At 42.4% G+C, this 13741-nt stretch overlaps 1 protein-coding gene across 1 annotated transcript in view; it reads left to right on the forward strand.

Annotated features, from left to right (window-relative positions):
• ctnnd2a (catenin (cadherin-associated protein), delta 2a) overlaps nucleotides 1–9844 on the forward strand; it is a 205494-nt gene extending 195650 nt beyond the window's left edge. The window contains exons 21-24 of the mRNA XM_054622519.1: nucleotides 1248–1374; nucleotides 5530–5661; nucleotides 6218–6294; nucleotides 7202–9844. Of these exons, the coding sequence (XP_054478494.1) occupies nucleotides 1248–1374; nucleotides 5530–5661; nucleotides 6218–6294; nucleotides 7202–7621 (756 nt within the window). The 3' untranslated portion in view covers nucleotides 7622–9844. The remainder of the gene's footprint in view (nucleotides 1–1247; nucleotides 1375–5529; nucleotides 5662–6217; nucleotides 6295–7201) is intronic.
• The last annotated feature ends 3897 nt before the right edge of the window (nucleotides 9845–13741 follow it).

Consider the following 13741-nt stretch of genomic DNA (forward strand, 5'->3'; position numbering starts at 1 on the left):
CTGTACTGAAGTGCTTCACCTCTCCTCATAGTCCAACCAGTTTTTCTAACTGCTGAGCCGAGGCCCCCTCAGGCAGTAAACCTATGATGGAACATGGCTGCATTAGCTTTTATCACATGCTTGTGCTTTGCTTTCAGAGGTACCCAATTATCTTAATGCTAAATTGAATTTGGTTCCAGCTCTGTGATTGTTTTTGACTTTCATAATCCATTTTTATAAAAGGGCTTTGCTCCAATCACTGCTAAACTAATACAGATTGGTTTGGCAGTAATTATGCTTGTGGAGTTGTTAGTTGTATTCATTTTTTCTTCAAGGACAGTGGGATATGCTCAGGCTTAAAGCAAGTGTGTTGATTTGTGGTGTGTGTGGACCTTTGTATGTGCATGTGTTGGTATTTGTGAGTGTCGTTTAATGTCCAGAATACAATTTGTGGCTCGAACTGGTTTGGAAATTTCTTTCAGTGAAACATGCAGACGTGTAACAAACAAGAAAGGACAAAGTTGTTCCTTCGCAACATTTACTTTCTGATCCATTGGTGTTTTTTGTCCACTAAATTCTAATACATTTCATTCATCATTTCATATGTTCAGAATTGTGAGGGTTTCTTCAACTTGCGTATCTTAGTAAGATTCAGCTACCAATTGTCCCTTAAACTCTGGCCCTAAAAGTTATTTTGGAGGATTAAATGCTACATCATGGGTACATGGATGGCTTTATCTTGAAACCTCTACACTAAAAATAAAGTTTTGTGCTTCATCAACGCTAAATCAGTGTTGTAGCCATTGTTGTAGTTCTACTTTTTTCTGCACACTTACCACACTGGCTCTGTCCTTGAGATTGTTTGAAAGAGTTTGTATTTATTTTTGTCCTTTGGAAGTTACACATCTGCTTAACAGAGTGTTCCAAAGTAGAAGATTGATGAATTATTTTACATGAATAGTTTAAAAGATATATATACCTAAGGTGTCCAGAGTGAATCTGTGTCTCACCTAGGGGGGTGTGGGATGACTGATTAAGTAAAAGTACAAAAAATAGCTCTGATTCTTGCCATATACAACATGCTCTCAAAAAAATACAGATTGTGCAAAAGTGTATTTTTGAAATATTTAAAGGGAAATGCCTATGCGTCTGTAGAACCCTTTTGTACATATCTCTGTATAATGGTCAACCAAATACTTCAACAAGTGAATATTGGTTTTGAGTTTGTGCAGTTAGTTAATCTTTGTTTTTGTGTGTTCTCTCTGCAGGATGGTTACGCCCAGTATCACTTTGTGGGCTCTGCTTCAACGATAGAGAGAGACAGACAGAGGCCCTACTCCTCCTCACGAACTCCATCCGTCTCCCCTGTCAGGACGTCCCCAAATAACCGCTCTGGTGAGGAACATATGACACTTACAATACAAAGATTATGTGTGTGTTAATGTGTGTGTCTGATATCCTATTTGTACCTTGGCCGTCGTAACCAGTTTTAACGCCTTCAAACTAAGGATGGTTCTGTAAAGGGAGATTTCCCTCTCCAAGAAGTCTATCAAAAGTAAAAAAAGAACAGTCTAAATGTAGGCTTGTGTAATCTCATATGGCCAGCATTTAGCTCAGCAAGATCACTGAGGTCTTGATAAGTTCAGGTGTACAAGTTGGTTAAAAAGGGCAGAGACATATTGGACTGGCAGCATCAGGAGTAAATTAGACCAGAGCTCTCTCTACTCAAACAGAAAAGTAGTCAAAGGCAGTTTCCATGGCAGGTGTTTTCTCACAGCCAGTCAGCTGCCTGCTTTAGGGTTTCAAGGTTCAAGACTTGAAGCAGGAAAAAGGCTTTCTTTGGTGATTTTGTTATTATTAAATGTTTCTTTTTTATTTATTTTAATGTCAGCATTTGCGGTAGATGTGGCATTTAAGGTATAAAAACTCTGTGTGTAGAAGCTAGATACAACAGGCACTTAGCTTGAGTAAAAAAAATGAAAATGTATCAATTTATATTTTAAATTTAGTTTGTTTCATTTGTAAACAAATAGAAATGTAAAATCTACAACTTGGGGTTTAACATTTTGGTCAGTTAAGTGGAACTGTGCAGTGACTTCCTGCAGTCTTGTCCAGGAGGCAGATGTTTTTTCAACTTTGGACAGAGATGGGCTGGCTGTTCCATCTGCTTACAGTCTCTATGCTAAACTTAGCTAATCATCTGTTGATGCTAGCTTCATATTTGACATACTGTAATGAAAAGAGAGTTCTAGCTCTCGGTGAGAAAGCATATTAGTGTTTTTCCCAAAATGTTGAAGTGTTCCTTTAAGTGGTAGGGTGATTATCAAAGCATGACAGAATTGTATTTGTCACAACAGCCACATTCAAAATACATTTAAAAGTTTAAGGTTGTATTTCTTTCTAGATTTGAATCAGTTATACATTCTTATTCTCATTTTACCCCCTTGTTAGGGAATAAATTTAGTTCAACAAAAGGTGCGAGGATACAAGTAACCGTACATATGTGCACGTGTATGTGGGACATGAGAACCACCAGAAGGTACAGGTCTCACATGGATTCTAACGAGGTTTAATTTAGACATTAGCCAGTAGCATCAACATTTACCAGTCCATCAGTCTTTACATCAGGGCTAAGTGGCTGTTAGCGTCAATGCTCACCACCCACAGGCTTTCATGCTGTAAAGGATGCATTAGCATTAGCTGTTAGCATCAGTAGTTGAAGAGCCTTTAGCTGTGCCTTCTCCACACTGGGCTTAGCAAGCTGATGAGGCAGAAAAGTACTTTTCCTTCCTCTCGGCTTAGAGAGCTCTTCAAGGACCCAGCTAAAAGAGAGAGAGAGACTGGGGGAGAGGGGGAGAAAAAGTGTGTGTGTGTGTGTGCGAGACAGAGAAAGAGGGAGGGTTGAGATAAACAGAGAGGGAGATAAAGAGAAAAGGCAAGGAGGCAAGAAGAATTAGGGATTGAGGGATGGTTAATGCAGTGAGGAGGAAGTGAAGGATGAGGATTTGACTTTGGCCAGCGACATTGAAAATAAGCAGTTTTGAGATCATAGTGCGTAGAGAAATTTGTGGATGACTGTAGTATATTGGAGGAGGTTGGGGGGGAAATGGGTGGAAATTACTCCCATCTTCTCTCCTGCTCCTCCCCTCTCTGCACTCCTCGTCTCCCCCTTTTCCCTTTCCAGCCTTCCTCCCCTTCTCGTTCACCCGTTTCATTCTTCTCCTCCTCCTCTGCAGTAATCCGACTTTCTTCTCACCTCTCCCTCTGATCTCTCACTCTTTATAGGCTGCCTCAATGCACACACACACACACACACACACACACACACACACACACACACACACACACACACTCTCACACATACACACACACCCACATGCATCTGTATCTCCTCTCTGCATACGCTCCAGACTGAAATCCAGCCCCTTAGAGATGGATCAAAGCAGAAGGAGTAATGATGGCGTGCAGGCACACTGAGAGAGGAGGAGTGAAAGAGTTAGTGTGAGGGGAAAGTAAAAAAACTGTAAAAAGAGATAGAGAGGAGTAGGGGAGGATGCAGGCTTCGAGGATGACAGAGGGAGACAAAGGGAGAGACATACCTTTGCATCCATCATGGCCCCCACAGGGTCCTGCCGTGTCTTACTCTGATAGAACGAGTCTCTCAGCCTCTCCAGCAGTTACAAGCCAGGTCCCCACGGTAACCGTAACCAGTAGTGATGGCACAGTCTCTGAGGGTGCCTGTGACGGGTTAGAGCATCCACCTTAATGGAATTCGCTGTGGAGGTGACAAATTCAAAGAAATTTAACATCAAATGTGTCAAAACATTATAATGGCCTGCAGCTCCTGTCTCCCCCTGTTTATCTTACTCTACTAAATGTTTGCAATTGAATTCACCACAACCAGTTTGTCGACAATCACGTGTATGTGCCTTTCTTTATAGTCATTTCTGTGTGTGTGTGATAAAATATCTGGGTAAGACGCACAAAAGCCAGGGAACCCATAAGAGGTCAGAATGCAACCTTGCTGTCAATGTCAACTACTTAAGAGTTTGATTAAAAAAGTAAGTCCCTTAGAATTTGAATAAATAAAGGGAGATTCCAACAAACTTAAAAATCACTTTGAAAGCCTTTAATCAATGGCTATTCATATTCGTAAGTGTTTTGCCCATCTGCTACTATCAATATATATATATTTAGGTGGGTAGTTACAGTGATGTCAAGAAAAGCAGGCAAAAGGAGGTTATGCACAGGTAGTGAAGATTGTGGCAATTCAATATGTCAAGCTAACAGGGACTAAGTAAGCACATTAAGTATGCTAGGAGGGGATTACATTGAGACATGCTTCCTGTGTGTGTGTGGGTAGGGGGTGTGAAAGAGGGGGAATAAAAATTGTATGTACAGTATGTGTGCTGGGCAGCCCTCGCCTGTGCACGTATGGGTGCACACAGGCATGTGTCTGGTGATGCATTCATGTGTTTAAAATAGATCTGGGCTAAAGGCTTAAGAAAGTGACAGACATAGAAAAACTAAAAGTTTTAAAGATTTAAAGAAATAGATTTGAAAGTCCACTAGGATGGTCTTTGAGGAAAAATCAGCCATCAAGCTCAGCTGTGCTGTAAAGTCAATAGTACTGTTGTTAAATACACACAAACAAATATGATTGCATTGGCCAACTGCACACCTTACATCAGTCATAACTCGATAGCTACACAAAAAAATACAAATAATAATAATAATATTTAACAAACCAAACATAAACATCAACCATTCCGCCATCACCATGTTTTGAATGAAAAAAAAGATTGCTTGTGTATAATAAATAGAGTTAATGAACATCCTGTTTCTATTCAGAAGAGCACATTGGGGAGATGATGGGTGGTGTTGATGAGATGATGGGTGGTGTTGATGACGTGTTTTATTTTATAGAGCGACCGGGATGAGTCTGACAAAAAAATGATTGGAACTGCTGCTGTTAATTTTACTCTGGTTAAGAACTTGAATTTTTGGAATCTAATCACCATCACAGTTATTTTTAAACATGGCATAGAAATTACAGCATCACAATGGCCTGCCTCCATTCTAGAGTTGCCAGTCATAACATTGTTCAAGTCAACCTTTGTTAGGACAAGAAAAAAGGGCCTATTTGTGTGGTGGTACGATGTCCAAAAAGAGGAATACATTGTCTGAATTAAGAAAATGTGTACCAGATTGAAATAATTTGATATTCAAATAATGTGTACAAAAACCAATGTATGTGTGTGTGTGTGTGTGTGTGTTCGTGTGAATTCCCAGGAGTCCTTTAACATGCTGGAGGTGACCATTTATGCTGACAAGCTAAATGATGAATAATGACTGTTCAACTTGAAAGACTGAGACACAAACACACACAAATATAAGCATGCAGAGTGTGAAGGTACATGCTGTTCAGGGTTTATTGCTCATTATTGTGTGTGTGTGTGTGTGTGTGTGTGTGTGTGTGTGTGTGTGTGTGTGTGTGTGTGTGTGTGTGTGTGTGTGTGTGTGTGTGTGTGTGTGTGTGTGTGTGTGTAGCGAGCGCTCCAGCCTCCCCCAGAGAGATGATGAGTCTGAAGGAACGCAAGATGGACTATGATTCCACGGCAACCAACGCTGGTTTCCATAGCAACAAAGGAGAGCACACATCCCGGAAAGACGGCATGGCAGGTGCGTGTGTGTGATGGAGAGACACAGAAGAATTAAATTATTTTATTTTATCCCCCTCTTTATCTTTCTTTCTCTTCTATTTTCAATCCCTATTTCACCTCTTGCGTTCTCCCCTTATCTTATCTTTTTTTGACCTCACACTATTTTTCCTCTTTTACTCAAACACTTTGATTTTTCTCTATTTTTTTTGTCTTTCTTTCCACTATCTTTCTGCACTGCTTTCTTATTATCTCTCCACTCACTGTTTGTTTCATTTTCTTCCTCTCTCCCTTCCGTTGCTTTGTCTTCTATCTTTTGGTCTCTTTTCTATTCTTTCATGCTCTGTTCTTTTGTCTTTCTTGCACAATGTTCTTGCGAGGGGCACTAGGGACAGACTAATTGCCAGACTTTTAGACAAACTGCAGGAAGATTTGGGTTCTAATTAGCTGATTTTTGACAAAGCCAATTGTGCAGTTTCCCACGATTTTGTTGGTCTATGAATTATTATAGTGGAGCTAGTTATCTTTCACATAAGGTGTTGTCTTTATCTTTTCTTTCCATGTTCCTTTCTATCCAGTTCAAGTATCCTGTGGAACATCTACGTTGTTCCGAAACTCTTACCTGACCGCCAGTGATGACATCAAGCAAAACCAGGTGAGTAATAGGAGTCTTTAAATGTACTACACACGTTTATATGTACACCCCAGCACAGCAGGTTTCAGCAGTGTGTGCATGTCGTCAGGGCTCTCATAAATTGGCATATGCTGTCATGACAAGGTGGTTATTAGGAGAGATAGCAGCAGGATGGAAGAGGTGAACACACACACACATGCACACAGAAGGTGTCTCACTGTGATAAGAGACCCACTGGCAGAGTGTGCTACGGAGACACGCCCTCAGCTCAGCCGGCGTCAAACCAACTGCAACCTAAAACCACACCCGACTAGCAATTAAAATGATTAGCTCGGTTGACTACGCTAATTATTTGCCTCTGTTTAATGACTCTGCTGGTGAAGTGGGAGGGGTAACAGAAAGCAGCATAGCCTTTGACTAGAAAGATAGGAATTTGTTTTTATTTTTTCATATTCTTTGATATATGTATTTTATACGTAGTTAAATACATGGTTACTGTTCCCTTGTTGGGAAAGAAACTCACTTGGCAGTTAAACTCTACCAAATAACCAACATTGGTTTCTGGGAAAAGGGTTTCTACAAGTATGACTTCATTTTTATACGCATATCTACACACAGACGCACACACACACACACACAAACACAACTAGCCTTTACGAGTTACAGTGTTCAAGATGAATTGCCTCCTTCAGTACCTGCATGTGATGGAGAAATCACAGCATGAGTCCCTTCCCAATTGATTCTTATCTGAGCCTTTTTACCCGTACTACCCGCCTCATCAAAACCTTCTCCCCCGTGAGCTCTCTACCTACCACTCTCCTCTCCATCCCTCCACCTTTATCTCCATTCCTGATGACTCTTCGTTCTTGCTTGCTGCAACTTACCACCACCTACCACTTTTATCTAACTTCCACTGCTCCCCACACAGGTTCCGGCCCAGCCCTGCGTCATGCCCCCCCAGCCCCAGCAGGACAGCCCGTCAGCAGGCGTGCTTAAAGACTACGACCCCTACCCTCCCCCTCCTTCCTTCCCCCAGCCTCAGCCGCCGCAGCCTCCACCTCACAGCCAGAGCCGGAGCTTCAGTGAGGTCTACTACGAGGACCAGGGACCTCCACCTCCTCCATCCCAGCCGCAGCCTCAGGTCCAGGCGCAGGCCCAGCCTCAGGCCCAACCCCAACAGCCTCCGAGCTCCACCGGACCGCCCCGAGACCCGCGGGAGGACCTGCGCATGCACCTGGGCCTCAAATCCACCGGCAACTACGTAGACTTCTACTCGGCCTCTCGGCCGTACAGTGAACTGAACTACGAGACCAGCCACTACCCGGCTTCACCTGACTCCTGGGTCTAGTCAGACTATGACGATGGGGGGGCCAGAGAGAGTCTTTGTGTGCGTGTGTGAAAGGGATTATTTTTGCAAGCGATCAACAGCAGATTAACACAAGATGACAGTAAGTGGCATGATGAAACGGGATCTTGTAGCCAGTGGCAGGAAATTTGTGTTCTCTAAAACAAAGGGGGAAGACAGAGCTAGCTGGGGTTAAGAAATGAAGTCAGGTCGAGTGACAAAGAGAAACTGTGCATGTGCATGCAGACATTTTCCGGACATTTTTTTTTTTTTTTTTTTTTCCAAACAGCTTTATTTCTTCAGCTCCATTGCACCCTCGACTGGATAAGGGGGGAGTAGATATGAAGAGGTGTGTTTAAAAGGATGAGAGAGAAGTGGGCAGGAGAATATAGAAAGAGAGAAAATGACAAAGTGGAGAGAGACCTAGAGAAGAGGAGAGAGATGGGATCAAGAAATAATGGGGAGCAGATGAGGGTGAGCTCTTACTCTGTAGGAGCAGGAAGTGGCCTGACCTTATGTCGAAGACAGAGAGGACGAGAGGAGAGACAAAGATGGCATGTGGGTTCTTGAGGAGGTCAGGAGGAATAAAAGCACAGAAAAAGATGAAATCACATCAGGCACAAGACAAGAAGTGGATGTGTGACAAACGTAGCACTGCTTTACCCCCCCCTTCCTTTTTTTGTTGCAATGGCCTTGCCGCCTACGGAGGCTTCTGAATTTGTTTTTAAGGAATGTCATATTTAATAGACTTCTTTTTTGTCGTCATTCTTTCACAGCTTTTTTTATTTGTACTTTTCTAAATTTTCACTTTCACAAAAGCATTTTTATTTTGTGTAAAGTTCAAAGGTGATATAGTGTGTATATTACACATGTTTTTGATGAAGGCCACTTGTGAAAATGTGTGTTTTTTATTTTTTTCTTCATGACTGACTACTGACTGAAACAACAAAAGCAACAAAAATAAGTGACACAAGTAACACAAGAAGCAGAAAAGAAAGACATCGTCATGATTGATGACAGTGGACTCCTTTGTTTTGCCCTTTTCCAAGCCGGAGAAGAAAACCCTGCAGTGTTTGTGTTTTTCTCCCTCTATCAAATACATTTCATTGTGGACGTGCTCAAACGGCAGGAGCAGTGGTTCAAGGCTGCCACAGCATCAGATTGGCAGAGCAGCATCGAGTCCTTGTCAACAAAGTGCTTTTTCACTGCCGAAAGAATACATGTGTATGTTTAAAGCACACTCTCTGTCTTTGGGAAAGGGTTGTCTTTTCCTTTTTGGAGAGATGATATGTTTGACCATGTCAACTTTCCGTGGTTTCTCGTCATCACTCTTGCATACAAACTGGTCCGTCTGACAAGAGCCACCATGACTGTTGTACATTTCAGTGTACAGTAGAGATAGAGGAAGAGAGAGACAATACATTGTGCCAAACTTTGACACCTCATGGACCAGTCCTAAAGGGACTTTAAAGGGACATTCTGTCGAAGTTAACAGACGATGGATGGGTGACTCCCTCTGCTGTTTGTAACTTTTATTTTCTTGTGTTTTGATCAGGTAAAGCCGTACTTATTGCTGGGGATCATGGGTAACATCTCCCTCCCATAGATGTACAGACCTGCCTCTCTGTGTTGGCTGAGCATGTGTGGGGTGTGCGTGTGTTGGGACACATGTGTGTGTGCGTTTGTGTACGTGTGCATGTATGTGACAGAATGTGTGGCCCGTGTGCGTACACGTAAACTTGAGCGAGCGTATCTATGCATGCATGTGTGTAGTAGTGTGTGCGTGTGCCTCTGTTGCGTGTATGTGCGTGTGCGTTCCTGTATAAATCAATGTCCAAACAAGGCATTCCTACCGACAGTTTGTCCAGTTTTACAACATGAAAAACCAAGATAAAAATCACTAGAATGAATTGTTGATATAGAATGACAAATCTATGAATATATGAATATAAATATAAATATATATATAATTTTTATGTGCAGATGTCAGTGTCACTAAATGCAACAAATGTTCGCAGAGAAAAAATGATTATGTGGTGTACAACAGGACTCTTGTTCACTTGACCTAAACATGGAAGCTGCTGATCGCCCCCTCCCTCCCAACCCCCAATCGAGACAAAAGAGAAATCACACCTGAAGATGCTCAGGCTCTGGTGCGAGTTGTGTGTTTATTGTGTGTCCATGCTTCTTAGATGAACCTGCTGAGAGAGGACCGTACCGTACTTGAACACGAGGAAAAATAAAAAGACTCTTTGCAATCAAACACCATGGTCTCCACTACTGTTTTAGACAGGGCTGTCCATCTTTATTACCAGCTGTGAGATGTTGTCTTCACATGTACATTGTACATAGTGTGTTTTTCTCACAAGGAAATATCAATCATTTGGTGTGTGGTGTGGGTTAATCTGACACACTTTGATGTGTTTTAGATGAATTCACATTTGCGCTCGCTCTTTCAGTCTTTCTTTTGTTCAAAAAGGGCTTCAGGTGGCTTTGAAGCATTAATAGCATGATGCCAGAACATTTCCCTTCCCACAGCCCTCTTGAGGTTTCTCAGCCAGACTTTTAAAAACCTTTTAAAATATGATCCAGTCTAATAAAACACCTCCACAATTTTAAAGGGGCACAGGTTTGACACATGTTCAATTTGATTTCATGCACTTCAGGCATAAGCTGTAGAACATTCAATAATATAATATAATACAATATGATATAACAAAATATAATATAATTTACTTTCACATTTATGTTTTAGAGTCATATTAAAGGTATACGCACACACAGTAGTATTGTGTATTGTGCACTGTACATCAGAGACGTAACACAATTCCAGAACAATGTAAAAAAAAAAAATCTGTTTTAACACAAATTAATTTAACACTGTTGTTTCCCCTGGCTCACCAGCAACATTGACTGACAGGCGTATGGGAACATGTTGTAAGATAATGCTTTGGATATCATTCCTATTTACCTTTCTGCTGATAATGACCCCTCTCTGAAGCCGTACAGTTAATGTACTTACCTCACACAGTGCAGCAGTGATAAACATGACTCAAGAGAGGTGAGGTTAGAGTGATGTTATTAGTATAATTCAGAGATGTAAAGCCAATTCAGGGGCTCCTACAACCACCAGCCTCTATTGTCACGATAATGACAGTGGACGGACATCAAAGATGCACTAATGGCAATTCCCATTTTGTAACATTCCCATCGTTTTGTTCCCTTTTTCATGTAGCCCCCTCCGACTTTCATCCCATTCATCCAAATATTCATCCTGAGATTGAACTGAAGTTGAAGCATGTTAAATGAATGAGGCTGAGCTGGAGGTAGCAGCATTTGTTACAAACCATTGGAATTCATGTCTCCCCCTCCCCTCTTCTTCTTTGATGCGGTCTATGTTAGGCCTGTGAAATGCAGTGCTGAGTAATAACGCCATTGGGTTGATTATTAGCCTTCACAATAGAGGCAAGCCTCCTCCGTCTGAGCACAGTCCCATAATGGAAGGCTGGTCTAACTTAATGTGGCATGACAATATAGATCCTCAATTTTCCTCAGCAGAACCTCTCCAGAAACTGCCCTGTTCCACCCTGCAGATGCCTCCGGCCTTCACTGTTTCACTCCCTCTCCCCCAGCTCTCTCGCCCTCTAATTCTCATAGCATCACTGCCCATTCAGCCATCTCACACTGCAGGCGAGACTCAAAGATGTGTGTATGTGTGTGCACACATGTATGTGCACGCAGGTGTATGTCAGCAGAAAGCCGGGGGAGGCTGTGAAGGGGGGGTCATGGTGAGATGTAGGGGGAAAAGGAGACAGGGGTGTAGTCGGTAGCAGGTGGGGGGGGTCTGTGATTTATACTCTGAGGATTTGAGCGTGAAATCAATTTGTGTTTAAGAAGAAGTGAGGCACCATGGAGCCACTGCGTGCCACAGATAGACCTTGAGAAATGAATGCTCTCATCTGAAAGGGAAGGGCGGAACCTGAAGGAGAACGAAGGTGGAAGGAGGAAGAGTATGTACGAGGGAAAGAGAAGATGGAACAGTAGAAGAAAGAAGGTTGGAGAAGACATGGGGTGGCAAGTGGAGACTTTTCATATGATGAAGAACTTTTAGGTATAATATAGTATCTGAGTATCACCAGCAAAAGGAGTCAAGGACTTGGAAACTAAAAATTCTAAAACTTTGGATTAGTCTATTGATACAATAAGAAAGAATAATGGTAGCTGAAATTAAGGCCCTGTTCAGGGACAGTGTACAGTTCAAGTCGTGGGGTTCTCTAGCTGCTAAATGCTCCATATGCACCAACTAATGCTTACAGTCTCTGTCTGTCCTTGTCAGTGCTGGACAGGTTGCAAACAGTGGATTTTTAGCAAACAACTACCAGCTGCATCCGAAAAAAATTGTGGGTTCATAAATTTTACTTCCAAACAAAGTGGAAAAGCTCTCATAAATGATTTTCCTTCAAACAACCTATTTCATGCTGCATTATTTGTTAAATATGAAAGGCGCGTGTGGTTGGACTGCTAAAATTGAAATGTTTGGTTTGTGTTTTACTGGTTTATAGTGTTTGCTGAGCTTTGCCTCTTTATAGGAATGAGTGACGAGCTGCACTGGGATATAAGGAGAGGGATGTGGTGTGATTATGGAGGCAAAATTACGACGGGAGATGATTTGAGAGATAACCTACAAGAGTGGAGAAGCAGGATTTTGCAGACAAACAGGACTCAAGAGCAGTAGCAGCCTACATTTGCCTCTCATTTCTCATTTGCCATGCAGTCATAAATTCTGCTGCATTTACCGGCTAAGCAACAAAAGAAAAGAAAAAATGTCAGTGAGCCTCCCCACAGGGAGACGTTCACTGCTGCCTGACATGGGTGTTATCATAGTTCATTTACACCTTACGGGTAGTGGCAGGATGTTTCAATTTGAGTGCAATAATACTTTCACGCGGCAGAATCCATCAATAACACCAAAAACATACAGAGATGAGTGAGTATTTTGCTCTCAGATGTCTCTGTACTGCCATTAAAGTGATGGCTACCTCGGGTGCACCCTGTCTTGAGGCAGCTGGAAGACTGCCCTCACAGTAAGTATCTGACTTTTCTAAGTGCTCAGGAGCAAAATCAGCTCTAGATTTACTGTTTCCTTACTGAACTTGACCTCAGCCTCCTTGTGGAGGAGAACTAGAGCAAGGGGAGTAAACCTTTGGTGATCAATAAAGCCTTGCATTATTGCTAATCAATCTGCTTGTTGCACCGCTTCTTCTCTCTCTTTCCTGTCCTCCCTTTCCACCCTGTTTCAGTTTGACAGTGATTGACATGGACACATGCAACTAAGTATGCTCACTTGGATGGTTCTCTGTCACATGCACACACATGCACACACTAACATACGCTCACACACCATAAGGCCTCCTGTCAGGTATTGAATAGTCAATGCTGCAGAGCAGGGAAGAAGCCTTGGTTATTCATGTGTGATAGTGCTGCTGCAGAGGACCCAGCTGGCTCCCACAGAGCTTCAGCAGTGTGTGTGTGTGTGTGTGTGTGTGTGTGTGTGTGTGTGTGTGTGACAGAGAGAGAGAAACGGATAGTATGTTTATGTCAGAGGCATGATCGCATGTGTGTGTGAGAAGAAATGTGTGTGTATGTGTGTGCACACACCTGTCAGTTTGAGAAAATTCACTCACCTGTGACGTCCTCATTCTGTCTCCCTGTAAGCCGTCATTGAGAGTGCTCCTCTCAAAGGCCCAGGCAACTCACACACACACACACACACACACACACACACACACACACACACACACACACACACACACACACACACACACACACATGCACACACACATGCACATTCATATCAGCCATGGGCAGGTGTTGAGATCACTGACTTCTGAAGAGGATCCACCTATGGCGGTTTGAATGTGTGCCATGTATTTCCACCCTGAGTAATGAATGCTCTCCCTCTCTCTCAGTTTTGTATGTGTTTGTACATCAGAGAGAGCAAAAAGCAAGGAACAGAAAAAAGGGTTGAGGGAAAGTGACACACAAAAAAAAAAAAAAGTCTGAGAGGGAGGAAAAAAAACTTGATGTGGAGCGCTGTATCTTTTGGTTTGGAGTTGTGCAGCT

Source organism: Anoplopoma fimbria, chromosome 21 (genome assembly GCF_027596085.1).
Source record: "Anoplopoma fimbria isolate UVic2021 breed Golden Eagle Sablefish chromosome 21, Afim_UVic_2022, whole genome shotgun sequence".
Classification (NCBI taxonomy): Eukaryota; Metazoa; Chordata; class Actinopteri; order Perciformes; family Anoplopomatidae; genus Anoplopoma; species Anoplopoma fimbria.